Source organism: Pipistrellus kuhlii, unplaced genomic scaffold (assembly GCF_014108245.1).
Source record: "Pipistrellus kuhlii isolate mPipKuh1 unplaced genomic scaffold, mPipKuh1.p scaffold_m20_p_7, whole genome shotgun sequence".
In the NCBI taxonomy this organism is placed as follows: domain Eukaryota; kingdom Metazoa; phylum Chordata; class Mammalia; order Chiroptera; family Vespertilionidae; genus Pipistrellus; species Pipistrellus kuhlii.
This window is the reverse complement of record NW_023425573.1, coordinates 22,604,632-22,631,868: the sequence shown is the minus strand read 5'-3', so window position 1 is coordinate 22,631,868 and position 27,237 is coordinate 22,604,632. Positions and strand designations below refer to the sequence as shown.

Sequence of the window (27,237 nt, the reverse complement as noted above, 5' to 3'; positions counted from 1 at the left end):
TTACTCTTCATATCTGTTTTTTTGTTTTTTGCTTTTCTTTCTAAATTAAGGTTTGTACTTTGCCTTGACCTGCCCCCATTTTCTAATGTCCTACTCAGCTTCAGGGCATTTCTGGATACATCCGTCCTCTCTCAACCTCATTTCTACTCTCAGTTTCCTAATTACAGCTTTCCAAGAGAACTGATCCAGATTATCTTTCAGCACCATCCTCCGGCTCAGAGTCAGAGAGTTCAGTGTCACTAAGCCAAGCCTTAGGCTGGTCAGGTGGTTATCCCCAACATGTCAATTAGGAAAACAGCATCAGGTGATGGAAACTTGGTCACTCCCAAGCTAGCTGGGCTGACAGGGCTAGGATCAGTCAATGGAGAACACCCCTGCCTTGGGAATAAAAATGGGCAAAAGAAATCATGTTCTTTGAAAGGCACACAACTTTTGCAGAAGTTTTCTAGATAGGCAGTCTTCCAAAGCTATTGTTTGCATACATGTTCATGGCAGTTCATGGCATAGCATTTTGGATTGTTTAGAGATTTTGGTGTGTTTTTTTGTTTGTTTGTTTGTTTGTTTGTTTGTTATGGTTTTTTTTTTTGGTAGTATTTATAGACTCCACTGGAAACACAGTGTCAAGCGATGACAGCCATTTATTTGTGAGATGATAGGTTAGAGGGATGCTGTTCTGAGTGATGGGTGTTTTTTTGTTTGATGGAATTGTTAACATAAAACCATTCAAACCTGTAAAGAATTTTTGTGAGTTTATTTGAGCCAAATTGTTGATAATTGCTGAGAAGCAGAATCTCAACTTATTGGGATAATGCTCCAGAGAATGGTGGTTTTTCATCTTGTTCTATACATTTCAATCAAAGGAGGAGATGTAAATGGGTTACATGAAATCCGTTGGTATTAGATTACAGAGGCAGGAGGAAACCTCTGGGATTGGACAAAAAGTAAAATGATAGACAAATATTCTTTTTACTTAGGTGGGTACAGGATAGTTAATCAACAATTAACATGATATTAGGAACAATGTAGGAATTTATGGTCTCAGGCTTGGTGCAGAGGTTGTGCCCTGATGGGTCTGGAAAAAAGGGAGGTTGTTTACTGATAGGCTTGTTATAGTAGATGCAAAAAAACAATAGGCTCAGTTAAGGTAAAGATTGACCTTTGTCTGGGAAGACACTGGCCTAGGGACATGACTATTTCCTATAAACTGCTTTTAGTTCAAGTTTTCATTTCAGACCATCCTTTGTAGGTACTTTAGGTCTTTGAGTTTGCAAAACTGTCATGCAGCCTTCCCCCTTTTTCATCCTCAGAATAAAAAAAGCTTGGTTGAGACAAAAGTGTTTTTGCTCTTCACACAGGCAGTTGCAACAAATAAAATTCTCATAGATTGTTGTGGATTAAGTGTGGCAGCCTTTTGTGAACTGTAGAGTGTAGTGCACAATGCTGTTCATAGTATTTATCCAGCTGAGAGAGGATGGGGCTGTGCTTAGCTATTGCTGCAGCTTAGAACAGTCCTAAAGTCTGGCTTGATTTAGGCTAGACAGGCTGTGGGATAGTTATTTGAGGCACACTCAAGGACTAGGTGAACTAGTGAACAAGGGAATTTGGCAGCTCATTCAGGGCAGAGATCTTCAAACTGAGCTACATGGACTTTGGGGGGACAAAAAGACTTATGATTCACGCAGGCAACTTGGAAAATTAAATATAGGAATTAATTTCTAGATTCTCAATTGCTATATATATTCTTTCTTAGAATTGTTCTATCTGGCCCTAACTGGTTTGGCTCAGTGGATGGAGTGTCAGCCTGTAGACTGAAGGGTCCCAGGTTCGATTCCAGTCAAGGGCATGTACCTTGGTTGCGGGCACATCCCCAGTAGGCAGTGTGCGGAATGCAGCTGACCAATGTTTCTCTCTCATTGATGTTTCTAACTCTCTATCCCTCTCTCTTCCTCTCTGTAAAAATAAAATAAATAAAATATGTATTTTTAAAAAAGAATTGTTCTATCTGAAAGTGGTCCAGGTTCTAAGCTCCCCTTTCACACCGGTCCTTCCTCTACTTTTTAAAAGAAAGACATATTCTTACCCCATTCTCCTGTGCCCATCCACCCCAGAGTATAAGGACTGTTTATGGGGCCAAGTGATGTGCGGTGTAAATGCTAGTGTTGAGAATGGAAAGCGTTCTGCCTCCTGGGCTCCACGACCTCCGGACAAGGTGGGTCCCAACTTTTGCAGTCATCACAATGGAAGTAAGACTGAAACATCACTCAAAATAATTCTGGATGATAAAGTCTATATTGCTTTTGGTATACAATTTAATGACATTTATGTAACAAATGCTTTTTATTCACAACTTTCTATTTTTGTAAGAATATGTTTTATTAGAATTTAGAGCTTTAAAAATTGAAACAGAAGTAAGATTGTTGTTGAACCTGTCTTATTCCAGTAAGAAGTATTATTAATTTAGAGCTAAATGGAGATACAAAAAAGCCCCATTAATTCACCACCAACTACAATTCCAATAAAATTTAACTTTTAATGTTTAGTAATTATATATCAAAATTTAAATTTATTTGATGAATGGCATACTATTAATCATCATAATGATGAGCCAATCTAGAAAACAATACATTTTTAAGACAGAAATTTGCAATTCATAGGATATCAAAATATTTCATTTATTTAATTTTTTGTTGCAGAGAAGTATGATAGGGTGATCAATATGATTTTCAAGTATAGAATTATATTTCACTAGCATGTATGTGGAGAAAGAATATAAATATGAATTCAAGAAGAAAATTAATATAAAATTCTGTTGTTAAAGAACTTGTACACATATATTTTAAACTGAAAGGACATTGATAATAACAATTAATTGGTGGTAAAAATTAATTTCCATGGCCTTATGATTTCTAGGCCACACCTGAAATAGTTTTATTTTATAGGTCATCATTTACAGTGTTCCAAATTATACTCTTTGGAACTATTTAAAAGAAGATGAAAATTTTAGATATGAACTTGAAAAAAAAAGAAAGAAGGAGTGTGCATAGGTTTTTCAAAATTCTTATGGGAGTATGAGAACAGAAAAGTCTGAAGGCTGCCATGCCTGTGGTCAGGTGGGAGAAGGGATATGTATTACAGTCAGTTCTGCTAGTTATTAGCTCTGTTACTTTGTACAGATTACTTGCGTTTATCCAGTTTGTTTTTTCTATACAATAGAAATAATACTTTGGCCGAAACCATTTTGGCTCAGTGGTAGAGTGTTGGTCTGCGGACTGAAAGGTACCAGGTTCAATTCCGGTCAAGGGCATGTACATTGGTTGCAGGCACATCCCCAGTAGGGGGTGTGCAAGAGGCAGCTGGTCGATGTTTCGCTCTCATCGACATTTCTAGCTCTCTATCCCTCTCTCCTCCTCTCTGTAAAAAGTCAATAAAATATATATTAAAAAAAAGAAATAATACTTTTCTTACTAAACCCGATGAAAAGGAAGTGACTTGATGTGAACAACACTTAGCAAAGAATCCTACATATGGTCAGTAAGTGCTTGTTTCTCTTCACTCCCCCCAAAGCTGTTATGGTTTCTCTCCATCTTCCTCACTCTCCCTTCCTCCACTTCCTCACCTGTATTCAGAGTTAGCCTCATCTTACATTTCCTATTTACAATAATATATTGGTTTCACATTCCAAAGTGTCTTCCCCAAGTTTATACATCCAACAAATGCATCCTGGAGCACTTACTGTGTTCCAGACATTATTGTGGCACTGGGGATAAATCCGGAATAAAAACAGATGAAATCCCTTTACCACACTGTTGAGAGTATTCATGGGGTATGCATGTATGCACATAATTTCTTTGGTCAATCTCCTCCCATCCACCCTACTCCTCTCACCTCTGAGATCTGTCAGTCTGTTCCATGCATCCAAGCCTCTGAACCTACCATGTTTTCCCGAAAATAAGACATCCTCCAAAAATAAGACCTAGTGCATGGAAAGACATCCCCTGAAAATAAGACCTAGGGCAACTTTGGGAGAAAAAATTAATATAAGACACTGTCTTATTTTGGGGGAAACAGAGTATTAGTGTGGTGAAGGCCTGGGATGGGGTGGGGCCTAGGTGGAGGCAGGAGAGGGAAAAAATAGGGGACATCTGTAATAATGTCAACAATAAAAAATAAACTTAAAAACAAAGATGAAATCCATGTGGTCATAAACCATATACGATAAATAAGTGCATGGTGGTGAGAATGCATCAGATACTCCCCATGTAATTGTGTCTGTTATTATCAGTATCTTTCACATTGGGCAGTCCCACTAATGGGGAGACCAGTTAAGTTTTCTGCAGATTGTTCCATCTGTCCATCCATCTGTCCAGCCATCCAGCAATTCTATTAAAATGTACAAAGAGCCGGGACTGGTTTGGCTCAGTGGATAGAGCGTTGGCCTGTGGACTGAAAGGTCCCGGGTTCGATTCCGGGCAAGGGCATGTACCTTGGTTGTGGGCACATCCCCGGTGGAGGGTGTGCAAGAGGCAGCTAATCGATGATTCTCTCTCATCGATGTTTCTAACTCTCTATCCCTCTCTCTTCCTCTCTGTGAAAAATCAATAAAATATATTTTTAAAAAAATGTACAAAGAAACTCCTAGGTTTCAAGACCGTGATCCGTGATAAGGCATTCTTACTCTGAAAGGTGATTACAGCAATACTCTATTTTAATAAAATCCCCTTTTGTACCCCCTTTATCACAATTATGCATAGAGAATAATTGCATCATGTATCTCTTTTTGGGTAAAAGTGCAAATATCTCTGATCTTCATTGATTTCTGCCTGTGCTTTCTATTTTTTTAAAGCTAGAGGCCCAATGCACAAAATTTGTGCAAGGGGCTCAGTCCTCATAGCCCCAGTTTCATCTGGAAGATCATCTAGAAGGACATCCAGTCTAATTAGAATATTATGCTTTTATTATTACAGATATCAAGTACATTTAAAATGATTCAAACCAATTCATGCATTCCTTCAAAAACAATAATTTGTTTTCTTGAGACTGGCTTCTAGAATGAAACTAAAAAAGCCTTTATTTAAAAGGATGGATTTAGGGATGGGAAAAGATCTGGGCACTCAAAGAGATTCTGTTTCTATTGATTGTGAAACTGTATCATGGAATGTTGTTCTACCACTTAGAAAACTTACTTAGAAAACTAGCCTCTCATAAATACAGCATTGAGTTAGGTTATCCAGATTTTACCCAGAAATTTAAAAATAGCTTGTAATATTCAATACTCCTAATTTTCTTCTCTCTGCCCATTTCTGGTGTTCAGATAAGCCAGTTTTTAAGATGAGACATTTCAATTCTTTGAGCCAAAATTATCTTTTATTAAAGTCTTAAGTTCTTATTTTATTGAGATAAATTTCACAAAATAAAATTCATCTTTTTTACTCCTTTAGAATTTATAATTCAGTGTTTTTTAGTATAGTCAGAATGTTGTGTAACCATCACCACTATCTAATTACAGAACATGTCCATCACCCCAAAAGAAACTCCGTACCTCCCAATTCTCCTCTTTGGCAACCTCTCATAATCACTAATTGATTTTCTGTCTCTATGGATTTGCCTGTTTTGGATATTTCATCTATAGGAAATCATAAAGTATGTGACTCCTTTCACTTAGCATAGTGTTTAAGATTCATCCATGTTGTAGCATGTATCAGTCTTCCATTTTATTTTATGGCCAAAGGGAATGTATGGATATAGCACATTTTGCTTATCCAGTCATCAGTTGATGGACATTTGGCTTGTTTCTGCTTTTGGGCTATTATGAATAATTCTACTATGAATATTCATGTGCGAGTTTTTGTGTAAACATATATTGCCAATTCTCTTGGTTATATAACTAGAAATGGAATAGCTGGTTCAGATGGTAACTCTTATGTTTAACTTTTTGAGGCACTATCAAAATGTTTCCACATTAGTTGTATCATTTTACATAAAATTATATTACATATATTTGTTCTATATATACAAAATATGTATTTCTACACTAGAAGGTTCCTTTCCTACTTTCAAGCACTTGAGTGAATTTAAATTGGATTTTCAAGGAAAACAATTAAATAAAAGAAAATTCCACTTAGAGAAATGAAGCAATACTTTCTATGCAAGCATTTTATGCATATATATGTATATAGATACACTTTTTACTTCTCAAAAACATATTTGACATATAAGGAATTTGAGAATATTTTTATTTTTAAGAATAAAAATTGATATTTATTCCATTTAATCACCACTAAGGAAAGATTATATAATTTTTTGAAGATTTGTTTCAAAAAATATTTTTATCACTAACTATGGACAAGGAAAGTAATTATTTGAATTTTATAATCCAAACTGTGTTTTAAAGGCTATGTTTATATTTACCATGTACAGACTTTAAACCTCACTTATGAATGAGAATCATCCAGAAGAGAAGACTAAGGACTCAGACTGGCTGTGCAGTAAGCCATGCACATGGAGGTAGCAAGGTGCTCTTTCTGGTGGTTCAAGCTCTTAGCCACAAAGCCCTGGTAAGTATCCTCAGTGCTTCTATTCAATAATAATGCTTACTCAATCTTGTTTTTTATATTTTCATTTATTTCAGAGAGGAAGGGAGAGGGAGAGAGAGATAGAAACATCAATGACGAGAGAGAATCATTGATCTGCTACCTCCTGCACATCATCTACTGGGGATCGAGCCTGCAATCTGGGCATGTGCCCTGGACCAGAACTGAACCTGGTCCCTTCAGTCCACAGGCCAATACTCTATCCACTGAGCCAAACTGGCTAGAGCTCAATGTTGATTTTATAGGTATGAATTATATGAATGCTTCATGTGTCAAAAAGCCAGTCATTCCAGAAATCTTTGGGTTATGCCTGCCATTTTGCACCTAATTTTTATTATTAAACACAAATCCTTTCTCTTTTCCCTGAATTGTACCCACATACTCTTATTGAATGGGAAGGAGGTCATTTAAAAGCTGCAGGATCTGGCTCTTACACACTGGGTTTGAAGAGCAAAAAGTTTCCTGTATGTCCAGAGCAGCAGAGTCCCTATAATTAGCAGAATTAGTTCAACACATTTCACGAATGTAGTAAGCAGGATACATACCCACAAAGAAGTGTACATCCTAATCCCATGACTATGTTTTGTTTTGTCGTGAGGGAGACTTACAGTTGCACATGGAATTAAGATTGCTAATCAGCTAACCTTTCCAGGGGGAGATTATCTTGGATTATCAGAGGGGCTCCAGTATAATCAGAAGGGCCCTTCGAAGTAGAAGGACGCAGGAGAGTGAGAGTCCAGGAAGGGATGTGGTAGAAGGAGGGGAGGTCAGAGGGATACAGCAAGAGAGAGATTGGACCCACCCCTGCTGGTGTTGAAGATGGAAGTGAGCATGAGCCAAGGGATGTGGGCAGCCTCTAGAATCCAGACAAGGCAGGGAACAGGGTCTCCCCTGGTACCTCCAGAAGGAACACAGCCCTGCCAATGCCTTGATTTTTGCCAGTGAGACCCATTTGGGACTTCTGATCCCCAGACCATAAGATAATGAATGTGTGTTATGTGTTAAGCCTCTGAGTTTGGGTAATGTGTTACAGCAGCAGTAGGAAGCTAAGATGACATTGTTACAAGTGACTAAAAGAGACATTGGGAGTTAAGGCAGAGGAACATTAAATAATGAAAATATGAAAAGTTTTCAAGCTTATAAACACACATTATGGGCAATGAAGGAGGAGAGGGTGGTGGAAAGGAGCATGTACTTATCAGAAGTACTGTCAAGTCTTACTTGTGTGGAGAGCATGTGGAGGAAACTGAAAAGTAATCTTAATTTTAAACGGTTCTTTAAAGAACTCATTATTTTTAAACATATACTGCAGGAGGAGGAGGAAGGAGAGACTCAGACCTGACCTGACCACCCCCACCCCAACTTGGTACCATTCGGCCTGTGACTTTTGAGCACATCATTCAACATGTCTGAGTCCCTTTGCATCGAGTAAAATGTGGAAAAACATATCCTGGCTACAGTTTTAAGGATATATATATAGAACCTTCCTTATTTACATATGTCCAACGTGGTACAGAGCCACTTAACAAACAATGATTGTAAATACTTTAACTTGATTGAAAACAGTTTATTACTGAGTCTAATACCTCTTTCACTTTTTTATTCTCTTAATTCACTTAGTCGCTTCACTGAAATGCCCACCTCACCTTTTGGGGGATTTTCATGAATTCAAATAGATGGGTCGGGAGAAGGGGGACTTCAGTGTGGAAATCAGTAAGTGTGGCTAGACCCGCCCCTGTTTCCTGTGTTCCAGCCAGGGCCTCCTCCAGGGGCATGGCTCTGTGGGTGGCTGTGGTGTTTATCAGCATCTCAGCACAGGACGAAAGAGTAGAGGGTGGAGAATGAAGGCTCACTCAGGACGGGAGGGTTCAGTGAGGAGATGAATACACAGAACAAAGGACAGGCTGGCAGAGAAGTCATGGCCCAGGCTGGGGCCCTTCTCTCAGCCTTGAGGATGATGTGATTGGAAGCCCCAACTCCATCATAGCTGTTTTAAGGGTAATTACAGAAGCTCTTGGACAAATATAAGACCAAAGCCGATGATTGTGAATGTTTAGTGGTCACCTTGGTCAGTCCCAGCTGCTCTGACAAACACCATAGACTGCATGGCAACAGGAATTTATTTTTCATGGGTCTGTAGATTGGAAGTCCAAGATCAGGGTGTCAGCAAGGTGGATTCTGGGGAGGGCTCTCTTCCATGTTGTGTACTGTTGCCTTGAGGGTGGGAGAGCTCTCTGGGACCCTTTTATTAGGACACTAATCCCATTCATGAGGATTCCACCCTTTTGACCGAATTCCATTCCAAAGGCCATATCTCATAATACTATCTGGATTAGGATTTCAACATATGTATTTGAATGACACAAATATTCAGACTTTACAGTGGTCCCTTTTGGTTCATTTCCCCTCTGTTAAAATTTGTTTATAATAATGAAGTTACTCCAGTTAGATTTCTGCCTCAATAATAAGAACCCGAACTACCTAACCCTTCCCTAACTAGCCATATTATTTCCACTACCTTTCAAACTAGTTCCCTATCCAGCTAGGTTCCCTTCCCTCCTACCTCCTTCTACAATAGTTGGCTTTTCTTAATATCATTCAGCATACACTGCCTTTGCACCGTTCCTGAGCAAAGCCTCTCCTCTCTAGTTTTCATTTTGAGAGTTATTTTCCTTCACTCATCTATCCATCCAAGCCTCACCTTCAGTGTGTCCAGGACACCCAGCACAATGAGGACCTCACTAAGGGCTGTGAGTACTTCTGGACTGATTATAAGGGAAAAGTTAGTGAAGACCACTAGAGAGAGGATAATGTTTATCTTGTCACTGATGACAATCAGCTGGTGCCAACAGCTTATTAAATATAAGGAGTTTTCTAGAATTAATTCCTCTATTTATTTACTTATTTATTATGGCTTGCATGAAAAGGGACAGTTTAAATTCATCTACATTTTTGCTTTTTTGTAGGTCACTTATGCTTATTATCTTTTCTATGCAACTTGTATATGGGGTAAGTACATTAATTAGCTCCAATGGCATGCTGAAAATTCACTTTATTGAATGCATTATTTTTGTTATATTTTTAATCAAGTAGCTCCCTGGGGTTCAGTTTTCTCATCTGTAAAATAAAGTGTTGGACTAGATGAACTCTAAGGTTTCTTTTATCTTTTACAGTCAAGATTGCTTAGCAAACTGCCTCCAAATGATATTGGAGATGTTTTTATTTTATAATATAATCCTTAAAAACATTTTTGGAGAGGGCCAGAAAGCAGCTGGGCCACTTCACAATTAAATTAAGAAGTATAAGATTAAATTTGAAATTTTAACTTCGGAGTAAGATAAGCCTAGAACATTCTGTAATAATATCTAACAATCTCAGTTATTAAAAACCAACTTCAGATGTTTCTGGGAAATTCAATGGGCTGACTGTAACTCAGGTCGATCTTAAAAGACAACTGCGCTGGATTAAATCACTCTAGTGAACACATTTCTATTTGTCCATCTCTCCAGCTTGGATCCACCCAATCCAATTTCTGTGATTATCAAAGCAAATCAAATAGAAAACTTCTTTCTGTTCTCTTCTTATCAGTCAAGAGTAGAAGGCATTTGTGTTCAGAAATGAGAAGTCTTGGTTCTTGGCTGTGACAATGACTGATCTCTTAACCTATCCAAGACTCAGTTTATCCTAATAGAAGTAAAGATAAGATTTTTCCAACTTAGTTCACATGCACCTGAGAGCATCACCTGAAATAATAAATGAAAACACACTGAAATATGTGTGTGGATTTTTTCTATTTATTCTACTTGACATTCCTAACTTTATTTTTGTATTATATTATTTTTATTATGATGATGATGATGGTTTACAGAATCCTAAATTTTACTTCCTTTGTTCCTTATGTTCCATGTGAGTGAATTTGGTTCCTAAACTAAAGATGGTCCTGCCCTGAATTCTCCCACCAGCCTGTGTAGGCAGAGATTCTAGAGTTCACATGGGGAGTGGCTATGCCATAGTTGGGTTGTAAAGGTGGAGATATAAATTGCTACAGTATCAATGGGAGGATTTTAAGTGCACTAGCTGTTGACACTGGAATTTATCTTTTTGGAAATTATCATATATACTTATATTGGCTTGTGAATAAAGATAAATGCACAACAATACTAGTTGCAGGATATTGTTCAGTAGCAAAAGAAGGGAGATAGTTACATTTCCATAGGTAAAGACTGATTACACAAGTTAGAATACTTTGTCTGGAGCCAAATGTATTATTTTGGTATGATTTTGAAAACATCTGATTAAGTGAAAACAGCAAGGCCCAAGAAAATATACTACACCAAAAAGTTGTGTGTGTATGCACATGATAATCACATGAATATGCTTATAAATACCCAGACACCAATTTGAGGAGATCAATTACCTGCAGGCGAGAGAATGGGAGGCCACAATGGAAGAGAAAATGTCTTTTCCCACTATACTCTTTTGCACTATTTGTGTGTGTGTGTTTTTTTTTTTAAATCATGTGCATATGTTATTTATTTTTCAAATAAGAAAATAGTGGTAAGGTAAAAAAAAGAAAATTAAATTAATAAATGCCCAGGGCCAGGTCAGGACAGGATGAAAGCATTAAAACAACTAGTCTGAACACTTAGGTTCATTTGAGGTTGGTTCATTACTATGTGTTCAGTGAAATATCAAAACAACCAGGGAAAAAGGAGGGGCAGATGACTAATCTATAAATTAATAACATTAACTTCTTAAACTTTCTATGCAATAAATATTTATTTAAAAATATCTGTCATAAAACAGATCCTCACTTTTCCTTTTCTTCTCTTTGAAGAAGTTACATTGTTTTTAGAGAATGTCAGTATATTGCCAGTGAGTCAGTATATATTTTGAATGTTGACTTGTCTAAGCTAGAGTCTTTATCTTCTTTTAATGGGTTCCTACAATCTGTTTTTTATTTTATTTATTTATTTATTTATTTATTTATTTATTTATTTAAGATTTGTCCTCTACAAATGCCTCCTCCTTTTCAAATGCTGTTTATTAGGCTGTGTCGAACGTAGAACTTTGTAGAGACTAAAATTACCTCTTGCTTTTTTCTTTTATTGATCCAAGTCAAAGCTTTACATACAACTATTTCTGTTTATTAGAATCTGCTGAACTATTTTAAACTGATTCTTCTCTGAATGTAATTGTGCTCCAACATCTCAGTGATGCTTGGCCCAATGAAGTTAAAAAACAAACAAAACACAAACAAACAACACACACAAACACACACACACACACACACACACAACAATAAAACAACAAACTTGCTTTTATTATCAAGCCATCGAATCAACTGCCCCTCCTTTTTCCCTGGTTGTTTTGCTATTTCACTGAACACATAGTAATGAACCCAACCTCAAATGAACCTAAGTGTTCAGACTAGTTATTCCAATGCTTTCATGCTATCCTGACTTGGCCCTGGGCATTTATTAATTTAATTAATTAATTTATTTATTTTGCCTTACCAGCATTTTAAACTCTATGTTTCTAATCATAAATAACAATGTTACTCAAAACTCAAGAGGCATCTATTTCTAAAACTTCAAATACATTTTTTAAACTTTAATTATCTAATTGCTTAGCTCTTGTCAAGGTTTAAATTCTTATATACTTTCAATGACCCATTAAGAGTTCTGTTTATAAGGATATCTTTTCATTAATGCTTAATGTAAAAATATTTTCTTTTGAATTGTTTCTGAGCATCATTTTTCTGAAAAAAAGAAAAAAGAAAAAAAAGAAGTCTAAATTAAGTGATTGAAAAAGAAAAAAAATGCTATGTAGACTCCTTTCTCTCCTATATACATATATTTATATATGTGCATATTCGTATACAAATATATATATTCACATACATATCTATGTACTTACATCAGTACATCAGAACTATAAATATTGGTTTAATTGTTTCCCATTATACATTAATCTAAGACTTAAGTTTACAGCCTTGAGTTTGAAACAATCTACCGGTTACAGAAATGTGTGGTTAATACATGCATGCTGCAGTGAACTGTGGCTGGATCATGCCTTTCTGACATTTGTATTAATGCCCTCAGCTCCTGGCCCTGGAGCTGCTTTAGGCACCACTCTCCCAATCACAGCTCAAGCCAGTGACAAAGCCCAGAGCTCATCTCAACTGCACCATCATTGAAGAATCTACCTATGGAAACAGCTCCTCTGGAAATACACTTTTTTTTTGTATTGAAGTGATGGATGACTCTAGATGCAGATAATGAGGATTTGTGAGAGCAGGGGACTAATTTCCCCAAAATTAGAGCATGTGTGTGTTTGAGGGGAGCATTAAAGTTGAGAAAATACATGAGTCTTTAAAGAGAGTGTTGAAGAAAAATCAGATAAAGTGGGGGAAGGCCCCAAATTATTTAAGTTCAGGAGCTTTCTGGTTGAGAGACATCTTGGAGGAACCGTCTTGAAGCATCAGCAAATTGTAGGAAGAACCATTTGTTACCAGTGTTGACATCAGAGGGGCTCCATGAAGGAGACACGCCCTAACTGATCTTGGAGGTAAAACAAGAGGGTCCTGAAAAAGAAAAGCAGTCAAACTTATACTCTGAATTAGACACCATTGTGCACTTACATTTTTCCTAACTATACACTTTACACTCTAAGATCATTCACAACTTAATAAATGAATCTTAAACTGGAGACAGAAATGCCAAAGGTTCTGGTGAAAGCCAATTAGCTTCAAAAGAGCCTTTTGGAAGTCCTCGCTGACATAAAGTATCCTGGCCCACATAGATTTTTACTCTTCTCACAAAGTCATCGATCCTCTTTCTTATCAAGCCACAAGGTAAAATCTCTACCTTTTTATCTAACACTCTTAGTCTCTTATTTTCAAGACTCAAAGCTAAAGGTATACTCTGGTCTCCTCATGAGTTAGGCAAATCAAGCGTGCTTGTAATGTGTGTATCACGTACATGGCTAAGGGATGTGTTGCATGTACTGAATCAGATGTTTCACCTTCCAGAGCGGAAAGAAGTTCACTCCTTGTGGAGGGAGAAATTGCTCTGTCTGCCAGTGCTTTCCTGAAAAGGGGTCGCGGGTAAGTGATGTAAACCCCACATGGACACGGGGAGGGGAAATAGCAGGTACTAATTAAAGGGCATAGAGTTTCAGTTAAGCAAGTTGAGTAAGCTCTAGAGATCTGCTGTATAGCATTCTGGCTATGGTCCACAGTAATGAATTGCTTCCTTAAACACTTGTTGAGAGGGTTAACCTAGTGGTAAGTGTTCTTACCACAATAAATGTTCTTAAAAAATCAACATGGACAGCATTCTGAATTTTGATCCATTCGTGATATTTAACATTAAGTAGTCCTGGATTCTTAGCACATTCTGGTGGTCGACAATGTTTGCATCTTTTATAACCAAAGTTCTGTACATTCTGAGAAGCAATCTCAATTACATTAGACCATGCATCAGGCTTAGCAGACAGTCTGGACAGCAGTGTTTCACCCAGTGATTTGCCAACTGCAGAAAGGGTCCCATTGTTAAAGGAGACATCCTGGGTGGCTATCTTGATATTCATGTTGCATATCAGCATTTTAAAGGCTGCAGTTAGTTTTTTTGTTTTTTTTTTTAAAGCTTGCTTAACTTTGTTTAAACTAGTGTTTCCAGACATATGTTTATAAGACTCTTATTTGGATAACACCTGTTGAAATACTGTGGTCTAGTGATCTATAATAAAAGGAATAGTCTCATTTCTCACGTATTTCTCCTGTGCCAAGCGCTGACTTCTCACAACAACTTTCTTATAGCCTTGTACTGACCTTTCGGTGCAGAAGACAGAGGCACAAAGCCCTGCGTGTCTTGCTCAAATCCACCCAGAGTGTTGATTTTGACTACACAAGACTCTCTGGTCTTGAAATGCCCAAGAACCCTTTTGGGTATAGTGGATCTACTGGATATTTATAAGACTCTCCCTTATATAGTTGCTGAAGCAGCTGGCAGCCCACTAACTCATTTGTGCTAGAGAATTAAATAAAAAATTCTTTTGATTAAAAATACTTCCACAATCTTACAGGGAAAGAGTGTGTTTCAGAAGCTTTGGACAGTGTTTGAGGCAGAGCAATGATTCTGTTGAAACATGTCTGAGTCGATCCTATGGGGCTGTGCATGAAGCTCTGAAAGCACGATTCGGTAAAGATCAGTCGATAGGGACTGAAATATTACTGTCTTGAGAGAAGGGGCTGTATGTTCCTCCAACAGCATCTGTTTATCTGCACACATGGTAGGTGTGCAATGTGTATGGGGTTCCTTTGTCCATCAGCTGCCTTACTGAGCTTGGGGAAAATCTTTTTTTAAGCTATTTAGTTTCTTCTTCAGTACTTCAAAGATTTCAGTGATTGGGATTTATCATGAGCGTTTTCAAGCCACTTTATGATACAATTTTTAATTTTTCATTACAACTGACATATAACATATCAGTTACAGGTTTACAGCATAACAGTTAGACATTTATGAAGTGATCTCCTCAATAAGTCTAGAATGCACCTGGCACCATACATAGTTTTTACAATATTATTGGCTATATTCCCTATGCTGTACCTTACATCTGCCTCATTATTTTTATAACTAGAGGCCCGGTACATGAAATTATTGCACGGGTGTGTATGTGTGTCCCTTAACCCAGCCTCCACCCTCTCCAAACTGGGACATCCCTCTCACAATCCAGGACTGCTGGCTCCCAACTGCTTGCATGCCAGTCTGCCTGATTGCCCCTAAATGCTTCTGCCTGCCAGCCTGATCAATGCCTAACTGCTCCCCTGCTGGCGTGGTCCCCCAACTGTCCTCCCCTGCAGGCCGGAGTTTTCTGCAACTGTCCTCCCCTGCTGGTCCACTCACCCTTAACTGCCCTCCTCTGAAGCCTGATCACCCCCATCCTCCCTCTCTTGCAGGCATGGTCCCTTTCATCTGCTCTTCTCTGCTGGTCTGGTTCCCCCCAACTGCTCTCCTCTGTCAGCCTGGTCACCCCTAACTGCCTTCCCCTGCTGGCCTGATTGCCCCTGTAATGTGCAATGTAGTGACTGTAGTTATTAACACTGTTCTCGGCATTTGAAAGTTTCTAAGGAAGTAGATCTTAAAGATTGTCATCACAAGAAAAAAAATTGGTAGCTATGTGTGGTGATGGCTATTAACTAGACTTATTGTGATGATCGCAAATATCAAATCATTATGCTATATACCTGAAACCAATATTATATTAGATGTCAATTATTTCTCAATTTTTTAACCTATTAACCGGGGAGTTCCCTTTTTAAACCTGTTAACTGAGCGGGACCTATAAATATGTCAAACATAAACAATATCGAGAAAGGGTAGGACATATGAATACGTCTTGGAAATATATGTTGTGCCCTGAGAGGGACGGTATATATTTTTTGTAATCTTTTTTTAAAATATATTTTATTGATTTTTCACAGAGAGGAAGAGAGAGGGATAGAGAATTAGAAACATCTATGAGAAAGAATCATCGATCAGCTGCCTCTTGCATACCCCCTACTGGGGATGTGCCCGCAACCAAGGTACATGCCCTTGACCGGAATCATACCTGGGACCTTTCAGTCTGTAGGCTGACACTCTATCCACTGAGCCAAACCAGTTTTGGCTATTTTTTGTAATCTTTATAATTGTTTATAAAATTTATAATTTTTTAATTTGATGTTTCCATTTTTTTGTTGGTATTCTTTTCTATTTTTTTATAATTTTGTATTTTCCTTGGTGCTTTATATATAAATAAATTAAAAATATATATATATATCATTTATTTTAATTAAGTATAAATAAAAAAATAATAATAATATGAAATTACATCCTCTGGGCGTGACGTACTGACACGTCCTAGTGAAAGAGTACGCGCCCATTACAGGTTGCGTAATTAAAAGTAGGGACACTAAAAACTAGCAATCTAAGAAATGCTTTAGCCTTTTTCATGTAAACATGCACATTATTTAGGATAAAAAGCCTGGCTTTTGTGAGGTTATTATAAATAATAAACATATTAAGAATGTATAAATGAAAAAGAAAATAAATCAGTGCATCAAATTTGAAGATTTTTTGAGCTTTAGACCCGCCTAGAAATATGGATTGATCAGCTCTGTCGCAGGAAGAGGATGGGGTACCACTCAACAGAGAAGACCAGTTGCTTGGATAAAGACAGCTTGGTGTGGTCCTCCGATTTAATGAGGCTGAGAGTTGTTTTATCAGAGACTTTGGCAACATTTAGAGACATTTTAAAAAATATATATTTTATTGAGTTTTTACAGAGAGAGGGATAGAAAGCTAGAAACATCGATGAGAGAGAAACATCGATCAGCTGCCTCTTGCACACCCCCTACTGGGGATGTGCCCACAACCAAGGTGCATGCCCTTGACCAGTATCAAACCTGGGACCTTTCAGTCCGCAAGCTGATGCTCTATCCACTGAGCAAATCGGCTAGAAACATTTTTTGGTTGACACAACTGGGGGGAAGAGGGGCTACTGGTTCTAGTGGGTGGAAGCCAGGTGTTCTGCTCAGTATTCTACCACACACCAAGGACTTTCTGTCCCCAAATGCCAATAGTGCTAAGGTTGAGGGACCTGCCCCGATCCTGCAACAGCTTGTAAGGCCACTGCAATAATATTTCTATTTGTCAATACAAGGAACAGAGTTTCTAAGAGTTTTAAATACTTACGTGTATGGGGAAGAAGCAGGATACACACCTGGTGTCTGGTTCCACCCTAGCATTTGCCCCAGGATCAAGGAGAAGATGATTACACAATGGTTCAAACATCAGTTCTAGTCATAACTTTGTGAGCTCAGATGGACACTTCAAGCTGCCCAAGCCTTAGTTTTTTTCATATTTACACCGTGGCTCCCTTTTTCTCAGTTTTCTCGGGCTCTTCAATAGTCACAAGTAATTGCACATGTTGAGGGTCTACTGTGTGTCTTATAACACAATCATCAGCCCATGGTTAGGAGGGCTCCCAGCGCAGGCTGCTGTCGGAGTCCCTGGTTCTGGGTGGTCAGGGATTACTGTGTGCGGAACACTGGCCAATCTCTGGCCTTCCTGAGACAGATGGTCCCATGAGGAGGCTGCAAGTTGCTGGGGAGTCTACCAGCTGGGAATCTGGGAGCGTGACTAGTGCGCAACTGGAGGTGGTTTGGGAGACGGACTTCCCAAGTCCTCAGCAGCCAACCAACTAGCATACCATCTCTTGTGCCACATTTATAGCTGAAGGTGAGCTATAAAAATAGAAATACACCGAATTCTGGAGGTGTGAGCCTCGGTTCGAGGCAACCATTAGTAGCTTAGCCAGGCATTCCTAAGAAAGACTATGTACTCTTTTGGCTTACTGCCTGAAAGAGGAGTTTGTTCAAGCCCCAGATCAAAACTGCTGTCTCTGTCTAAAGCCATTGTGGGAAGCCAGGTTGCCCTGCTCTGCAATGACTGAGGTTAGGGTTTTAGCTGGGCACTGAAGCTTGAGTTTGACCTGGAGCTGGGACATGTCCAAAGGCAGCTCCCCAATCCCACCAGAATGAAGTTCAGTGTCACCAATGTATGGCTGGAGGCCGAGTCTGGCCTCAGTAAGTGTTTCATCAGTAATCATTACTGCTTCCCCCTGATCTTCTCTAGTGTGTCAGTCAGGCCCCTTACCCTCCCTTGAACATTACCAGAACATTCCTATTTGTCTGCCCTTTCCATGTCCAGTCTGAATCTATCTTTCCTGCCCTACCCAAAGGAACTCAGTGGAGATGCCATCCCCACAAGCCTCCTGCCTGGTCCAGCCAGTGTGGATGCTCCTTGGGAGGTTGGGGCACATGCTTTCCTTCACTTCTCATACCTGAATGTGGCTCTGTTTGAGTTTACGTGTGGATGTATCTGACCCTCTTGATTAGCTTGCAACGCGTGATCATACTTCACAAAGGTGATCATGTGGACACATTACATGCTTATGCTGCCTCCTGGCCATAGTTGCCTACTTTTGTTTTTCCCCTTTGATAACAGGGTGGGGGAGGTAATTTTTTGGTACTTCTTTGAGATGATCATATTAGGTGGCACCTAGAAGGTAGTTAATATATATAAGTCAGTAAATTAAAATTCAGACTCTAGCTTGGATAGAGTTCAAGGTCCCAAGCTGGTGGCTGGGCTGCAGTGTGGATGTGTGGACACCTGCCATATCCAAGGGAAGGGGAATGGAATTAGCGGGGAATCTCTCCCCCGGTCTTCCTCGCCCCACAGCACCTACATCTGTTATTAAGTGAGTCATCACACATATTTCAAATTCCCTTGTGAATTTCAGGTAGGGCCAGTAATAAGCACTTGGTGCAGCAGCAACAAATATGACCACAAACATGCTGCACTCGGACCTTCTAAGGGTTCAGTAGCATGCCAGGAAGAACTAGAGTCTGAGGTCGTCTCTTTCAGGCTTGGGCTCTTACCTGGAAAATAAGGGTTTGAATCACAGGGCTGGTCCTGTTTCTCGCAGCTCTAGCAGCCGATGGTGCTACGATAGGGCCATGGCTTCTCATATATAACAGCTGCTTAATTAGCTTCCCCAAATATTTTGTGACAGTCATAGCATCTCTCCAAACTCCGAGGTAATCCCTCTTGAAGGATGTGATGAGGTGGTGTTGGGCAGATTTTTAAATTATTCATGATCAGTTTCAAGGGAGAAAATGTTCATGTGTTTGGATGGTTATCTCCTTGCAGGGAAAAAAATCACATGTTTTTATAGGCTAGGATGCAACCTTTTAGAAGTTCTGCTTTATGGCTAGCATGATAATAAAGACACCGTCTGCAGTTTTTTCCTAAAATAAAATATATCCACATTGTTTTCTACTCAAAAAGTACAGCAACAATACAACTTTATAATTTAGTGGCTTTACGTATAAGAAGGTCAAATGGCTTAAAAGTCAAGACCTGTCTTAGTTATTTTTGGTATGAAAATAAAAATCACATATTAATAATTCAGGCTTTCCTTGGGGGATTTCATATCACTGAAAAATATCCAAGTATTTTTCTCTGAATCCCACTCACTTATTCCTCACACTTCTAAGAGCCTGCATTTCATGATAAAAATTGGAACATTTTAATAATTTTTAACTTTTAAAAATTACCTTATTTGCACACAAAGTTCTAGAACTGAGTATCACCCACACAGCTGGACTCCAGTTCAGCCTGATAAATGGTTCAGAGCATTTTTTTTAATGTCCTAAAGCTCATGTAGTCAATGATGTAAGCAAGTTCCAGTTACAACTGAGAAGTTGGCAGATTTGGTTTGCCACTTGGATATGAGAAAAATATATTTCTCCTCTCAAATACAGACTTGGTCTGTGACAGACCCAATGCCATTGGGGCACAGCAAGTGGGTGGGGACCATGAGGAGTTGGACATACATTTGTCATATAAAGGCATCAGAATTCAAAACAAAACAAAACAAAACAAAACAAATAGTGCTTGCCCAACTAGAGTGGTTCAGTGGTTGAACATCGGTCCATGAACCAAGAGGTCACCACCAGTTTGATTCCTGGTCAGGGCACATGCCTGGGCTGTGGGCTCAATCTCCAGTAAAGAGCATGCAGGAGGCAGCCAATCAATGTTTCTCTCTCATTGATGTTTCTCTTTCTCTATCCTCACTTTCCCTCTTTAAAAGGAATAAAAACATATTTTTAAAAGAACAGTGCCTAACAATTAACAAGTGTCCCAGTAGAACTCAGCCTGTCAGCTGCCAGTTTATAACTTTGACTTAGGAGTTGTTTACATTGATTTTTGGAGAATGAAAAACTGAAAAGAATATATATATATATATATATATATATATATATATATATATATATTTTATAGAATAAATCTTTAGTTGTGGGATTTTCTATTTATTTATTTATTTATTTATTTATTTTGCAGGTGCCTGAGTAAGTATTTTTGAACTGGGCTTGAGAATCCGGGAGGCAGAGGGAGGAGACATACCTATCATTTTATGCTACTTGGTTTCCTAATCACAGTGGTGCAGGAGCAGTAGTTGCTGGTATCTACCTGGAAGAATAACTGCAACTAACATGGCTCTCGGGGCACTGACGAATCCCTCTCTTTAACTCCAACATTTGTGGTAGAGAAGCAGCTTGTATTTGCCGTCCGTGATGTGGAATGCATCATTTTCCAAACAGGCCAAGTGTGCAGGACCTCCCTCCAGAATCCTAGCTGCAGTTTGGGTCTGAAGGTCGGTTTCGGACTGTCTGCCCCGTCGGTCACCTCATTAAGTGTGCTTTGCAGCGAGCCTTTGGTCTCCTCACGTGGGGTTCAACTCCATAGCAACGACTGCGGAGCTCTATGACCCAGCGTGAACCCGGGCCGGGCCAGCGCAGAGCTCAGCAAATGTGGGACTCTGCTGAACTCGAGAGGATCAAGGTCATTACCAGAGCGGAGGAGGCCTTGCTGGTCAGAAATAGGGGCTACATACAGGTGTCTCCCAAAGCAGGGCGTGTCCCATGTTGCAAAATGGGAAGCAGTGTCTGCGACTCTAAGAACACTCTCTAGCTAGCGCAAGGGAAAATCCTGTGTAAATGGGTTAAAAAGCTGAATTCCAAAGTTTGTAGGAAAGAAGAATGTATTTCTCCTTTCAAATACTATTTTCAGTAAATTGGGACGAGATCCACAGGGAAAACAGCTATGTCTCCAAGGTGCTAATATTTTCACTCCTCTGTCCTACAGTCTTATTAGTAATTCATTCAGCAAACAGTCCCTGAGCCTTCTACATGCACCAGGCATCTGTGTGCTGGGAGGCCTTGATGGTCAAGAAGAAAGTGCCTGTGGCCTGGAGCTTGGAGCCGACCGGGAATAACCCCTCACCTGTTATTTCTGGTGCCTGCTGAGGGCCAGCACCATTCTAGGCAGACAAAGATCCTTGCTCTTTCCCTGGATGCACAGTTTGGTGCCCTAACTTGGTCATGCTAGGAGCATGTGTGGGGTGGGATGGGGCAAGGGAACTATGGGTTAACACCTCTGCTTGGGCTGGGTGGAATCAGACGTCACTTAGCAACAGCCTAGAAGAAGCATGTCCTGTTAGTTCTTGTTGTTCTTAACAAATTGCCACATGTTTGATGACTTAAAACAATAGAAATGCATTTATTCACAAGATGTAGAGGGCAGAAGTCCAAAAGCAAGATCACTGCCATACACACTCCACAGGCCATAGAGGAGAATCATTTCCAAGCCTTTTCTCATTTCTGTTGGCCGCCAGCATTCCTTAGCTTGTGGCTGCGTCACTCCAGTCTCTGCCTTCATCTTTCCACCACCTTCTCCTCTGTGTGTCTGTATCAAAACCCATCTGTAACCCTCTTATCAGGATTCATATGCTGGCACTTCGGGCCCACCTGGCTAATCTGAGGGAAATTCTTTATCTCAAGATCCTTAACTTTATCACCTCTTTTGCATCTAAGGTAATAGTCACAGGTTCTGAGGATCAACGTGAGCACTTATCTTTTTTGTGGCCACCATTTAACCCACTGCCAACTATGTGAGCAGAGAGAATAGTCTCTATTCGGGTCCAGGCCTGGCAAAAAGACAGGCTGGCACGTTTGAGGGACCCAAGGTGGCCACCAAGGTTTGATCAGAGTAGGTGAGGTAGCAAGTGGCATGAGATGCAGATGGAAAAGTGGATCTAGATTATCCTGGATGATGAGGGAGGCTGTGGAAGATTTTAGAAAGAGCAGAGGCAGGTTGAATTTATGTGGTAAGAAGGTCATTCTGGCTGCTGTTTGAAGAGTAAGTGGGTGCAGGGGCAGCCGTGTTAGGAAGAACTTGTTAGGAGTCTGCTACAGGTGGGAGGTAATGGGGACTTTAGGAGTGAGCACGGAGGTGGGGGGAAGTGGGTGGGCATTGGGAATATTTGGAAGGCAGAATTGATGGGAAGGAGTAAGTGACTCCATGTGGGACAGTTAGGTGGGTGGCAGAGGCTCCTGGGAGGACTCTGATGAGGTGTGAGCAGCTGTGGGCACAGTCGTGTATGGCTGACTTGCACACTTCAGGGGATGTCATGAATCCTCAAGTCTAGATTTGGATTTATGAAGCTGGAGGTCAGTTGGGTAAGTGACCAGGCCGCATAGAGAGGGTTTAAGTAAAGAGAGGGTTTAAGCAATGTTATAGTGTCACCTAGTGGCTTACTGGTTGAATTAACCATCAAGCCTGAAAAAAGCAGGAGAGGTGTTGCTGAATGCTTTTTTGTTAATTTTAATTATAAAAGTCTGAATTGATTCAGCATTCCATGAGTGTATGTGTAGAATTTCTACTGTGCAAGGCAGTGGCCAAGGCTCAGGCAATAACATACATGGGTCCCAGGCCTCAAGAAGCTTGCTATAAGACATTGATGAGTACTGAGTGTTTATTGTTTCAGGGTGGATAGGAGAGTTCATAGGAGAGGAGGTTATAATAACTGGAATAAAAAGGGAAGCAGGACTTTTAAAGTTGGAGAAAATGGTTTTGAATCTCTGCTTCCAAGAGTGATGGCCAAGTGGCCTCAAGTCACTTGATTCATCTCTCTGGGCCTCCGCTTCCTCCTTTGAGAACAGCATTTGATTTCTAGGGATGAGCATATCAGTGGCAGCCCAAATGACTAATTGAAGATTTTGGTTTTTAAAAATGTACGTATTCTCTTATTGGTTGGTCTCTTGTACCAAGCTGTGAAATAAAAAACATTTGATCATAGCCCTGCTTGAGAGAAGCACCTGACATAGCCCATTCTTATGGGCCAGAATCCTAAAGGAATGCTCTGGACAAAGGGATGGCCTTTGTCTGTTATTTGTACAGCTGGCCCCGGGCCTGAAGCTGCTGCAGCCACAGCGGGGAGGCGGGGATCTGGTCTGAGACTGGGTGCCAGCCGGCCTTTGAGTAGAGAGAAGGTGGCCTGGTGGCTTCACCTGGCATGCCCGTTTCCTCAGCTGTCAGCCAATTGTTGTTTCTGGAGGCAGTGAATCTGCTCTCTGACTTCGCTGTCTCTCACTGAAAGTAGTAAACCACAGAGGCCATTCCAGGTCCACAGTAGCACCAATAAATAAATAAATATAAAAAATAAAAAGTCAGGGCATCATGTGTGAGAGTCAGTCATTCCACTGGGCATGCTTTTTTTTGGTGTTGGATTGAATTCTGTGTAGCAATTCATTGTAGATCCCATTATGGTTCATGGATAGAGGATGCATGTTAGTGAAACATCCATCTTGTATGAAAACTGCTGATTGAAATTTTAACCCTGCTATTTGGCTTCTGGAAATTTAACCTTCCCGAGTCAAGGTTATCAGTGCTGGCACCAGGCCAGGCCTCTGGTTGAGGCCTCAAGGCCCCAGTACATACGGGCTCTTTAAGAACTTGCAAAAGGGGGCCGGAAACATTCTATATTTGGGAGACAAATAAGGTAAAAATCAAACAAATAGGGAGAATTCCTGCATGTTAGGGCCCAGAATTTGAGATACATTTTCCTGTGGGCCTGCACGTAATAAATGTAACTCCATTTCTCTAAGTATTACAATACTTTGTTGTTCTTCAGTTTTCTAAAACATTAAGAGCAGAATATTTATTTAAAATCTTTTTTTACAAAGATAAAAAATTTCTGTGTTTTTTTTTTAATGATTCTTTTGTTGTGGAAATGCCTGTTCTGGGTCTGCTACCTATGCCTGTTTATCTTGAAATTAATCCTATTATCTATAATAATAAAAGCATAATATGCTAATTAGACAGGACAGCTGAACTACCTTCCAGACGACCTTCTGGATGGAGCCGGGGCTGTGAGGGCTGAGCTTCTAGCACAAATTTCGTGCATTGGGCCTCTAGTAGTTCAATAAATAAGTAAACTCAAGTAACTACTCATAGCCATTGTTGTTTTTTAGTGTTTGCTACTTCACTTTTAATCTTTAGTGTTTGAGAAAGTATTATATACTTCCCCCTTTTTCCCCATTGACTCCTAGTAGCCCATCTGCAATCCCCCGCCCCAGGCCTTCACCACCCTATTGTCCATGGGATTTGCATATATGCATACAAGTTCTTTGGTTGATCTCTTCCAACCCACCCACCCTTCCCTGCCTTTTATTTATTTATTTATTTATTTATTTATTTATTTATTAAGATATATTTTATTGATTTTCCACAGAGAGGAAGGGAGAGGGATAAAGAGCTAGAAACATTGATGAGAGAGAAACATTGACCAGCTGCCTCCTGCACACCTCCCACTGGGGATGTGCCCGCAACCAATGTACATGCCCTTGACCAGAATCCAACCTGGGACCTTTCAGTCCCCAGGCCGATGCTCTATCCACTGAGCCAAACCAGTTTCGGCTGCCTTTTATATGACTGAATGACATGGGATTATTCTCTCCACTGTGGGGATAAATTACTTACACAACTTGGGTGAATGAGCAGTGAGTATTTCGAAGATTGGTAGTGGGGAAATTTTCATGAGCAGGTTTCTGACAGTTTCCTGCTGTTGTAGAAGATTTAATGTATTTCTTTACATTTTTATCCTATAGAAAAATGCCTGTTAATATGAAAACACAGTATTAAATATAAAACAATGAAGTCTTCCAAAGTCCGTTGAAATGTAGGCATGTAGTGTTTTACAGTAGTAATAATTAATGTCGTTTTTAAACATTCGTTTAAAATCTTGCTTGGCGTTGACTTGTATTGACATAACCTTCAAACACGTGTAGTGCAATTAACAAGTTTTGCTTGAAAAAGTTTGTGTTTGGCTTGGTTTTTGTTGCAAAACTAGGGCTAAGAAGATGGCGGATGAAGAGCATATTCGGCACTGCATGCTTTACGAGTCCCAATTAGGAAGAAAAGCAAGTGAGGATGCAAAAAACATCTGTAGTGCTCTTGGTCAAGATGCAGTTAGCGCCAGAAAATGCCAGCGTTGGTGTGAGAAATTTCGCGAGGGAAATTTTTCGTTAGATGACAAGAGTGGTCGAGGCCGTGTGTCCAATTTTGATCAAGAAGCTCTTCAAGCTCTTTTGGTGCAAAATCCTCAAATTACCCAACAAGAGCTTGCGACAACTTTAAATTGTTCACAAAAAACAATTTCCAATCAATTGCGTGCACTTGTCCAAAAGTTTGGAAAATGGGTTCCTCATGAGTTGACCGACAACAACCGTAATCAAAGAGTCACAATTTGCAGTTCGCTCCTCTCTCGTCAAAACTGTATGCCGTTTTTAGAGCAAATTGTTACCGGAGATGAAAAATGGGTGCTGTATGTTAATTTGAAAAGGCTGCTTCAATGGTTGGACAAAAATGAGGCTCCGCAGCCCACGCCAAAACCTGACTTGCATGCGAAAAAAGTGATGTTGTGTGTTTGGTGGAATTTTAAAGGAATTCTTCATTATGAACTTTTACCATCTAACCCACATGTGTCAAACACAAGGCCCTCGGGCCAAATCCATCCCGACAGGCCTTGCAATGTGGCCCGCACCGCGCTGTCATCACTGCACTCTCCTGCGTTTCCATCACAATGACAGTTTATGACTATTCAGTAAACCATTCAGCCCGCGATTTAGGCTGGATTTTAGATTTTGGCCCCTTCTCTGATTGAGTTCGACACCCCTAATCTAACCAAACCATTACAAGTGCAGTGTATAGTGCCCAATTGGAAAGGTTAGCCCAAGCTTTAAGAGAAAAAGAACCCGCGCTGATTAATCGGAAGGGCGCAATTCTTCACCACGATAACGCACGACCGCATACTGCAAGAATCACTGCTGAAAAACTGCGCCAGTTGGAATGGGAAGTTCTCCCTCAACCTGCATATTCTCCTGATATTGCCCCTTCCGATTACCATTTGTTTCGTTCTTTGCAAAACTTTCTTCTTGGAAAAAAAGTTAATAATGAAGAATGCCTCAAAAATGCATTGACCGAATTTTTTGCATCAAAATCACAAGAATTTTACAACAGAGGGATTAAAATGCTTCCTGAGCGTTGGGCACAGGTAGTAGAAAACAACGGCAACTATATTGTTGATTAAATTTTGTTGTATTGTTTAAATAAATTCGATTTAAAAAAGTATTAGAAAACGACATTAATTCTTACTAGACCTAATATTTACAATTGCAAAGTAGGGGTTGTATTTGCTATTTAATACGAGTTTAATATGGTTGACACTAAGGCACAGGAAGGCCCCTGTCCTATTCAACAACGAAGGACATCAGCTTCACTGCATTCAGGGTCCTTTGCTCAGGTGGGCGGTGCTCTGCTCCTGGGGGCGGAGCCATCCTCACAGGTTCTCAGAGCGGCTCTCAGCCAAGCCCTGGGGATGGCATTTCAGCAAGAGGAGGAAGCTGCTCCTTCCCAGTTACTGGGACTTCCCTTGGGGTGGGGGGTGGGCTCGAATTATTTTATTTTTTAAATTTGTCTTTATTGTTGAAAGTATTACGGATGTCTGTTGTTTTTCCCCCCATTGACCCTTCCCACCCCGCACCCACCTCTTTCAGGCCTTCACCACACTATTGTCTGTGTCTGTATTATTTTATTAAGCATTAAGTAGCACCAAAAAGAAAAAAAATAATTAAACATAAAAAATTTTAAAAAATAAAATAAAATAAGTCAGGGCACCATGTGTGAGAGCCAGTCAT

At 39.8% G+C, this 27,237-nt stretch overlaps 1 protein-coding gene across 2 annotated transcripts in view; it reads left to right on the top strand.

Annotated features, from left to right (window-relative positions):
* COL4A4 (collagen type IV alpha 4 chain) overlaps positions 1–27,237 on the top strand; it is a 106,978-nt gene that overhangs the window by 9,087 nt on the left and 70,654 nt on the right. For both annotated transcript variants that reach the window (XM_045575351.1, XM_036422016.2), the window contains exons 2-4: positions 6,418–6,554; positions 9,557–9,599; positions 13,624–13,698. In XM_045575351.1, coding sequence (XP_045431307.1) covers positions 6,493–6,554; positions 9,557–9,599; positions 13,624–13,698 — 180 coding nt within the window. In that variant the 5' untranslated portion in view covers positions 6,418–6,492. The remainder of the gene's footprint in view (positions 1–6,417; positions 6,555–9,556; positions 9,600–13,623; positions 13,699–27,237) is intronic.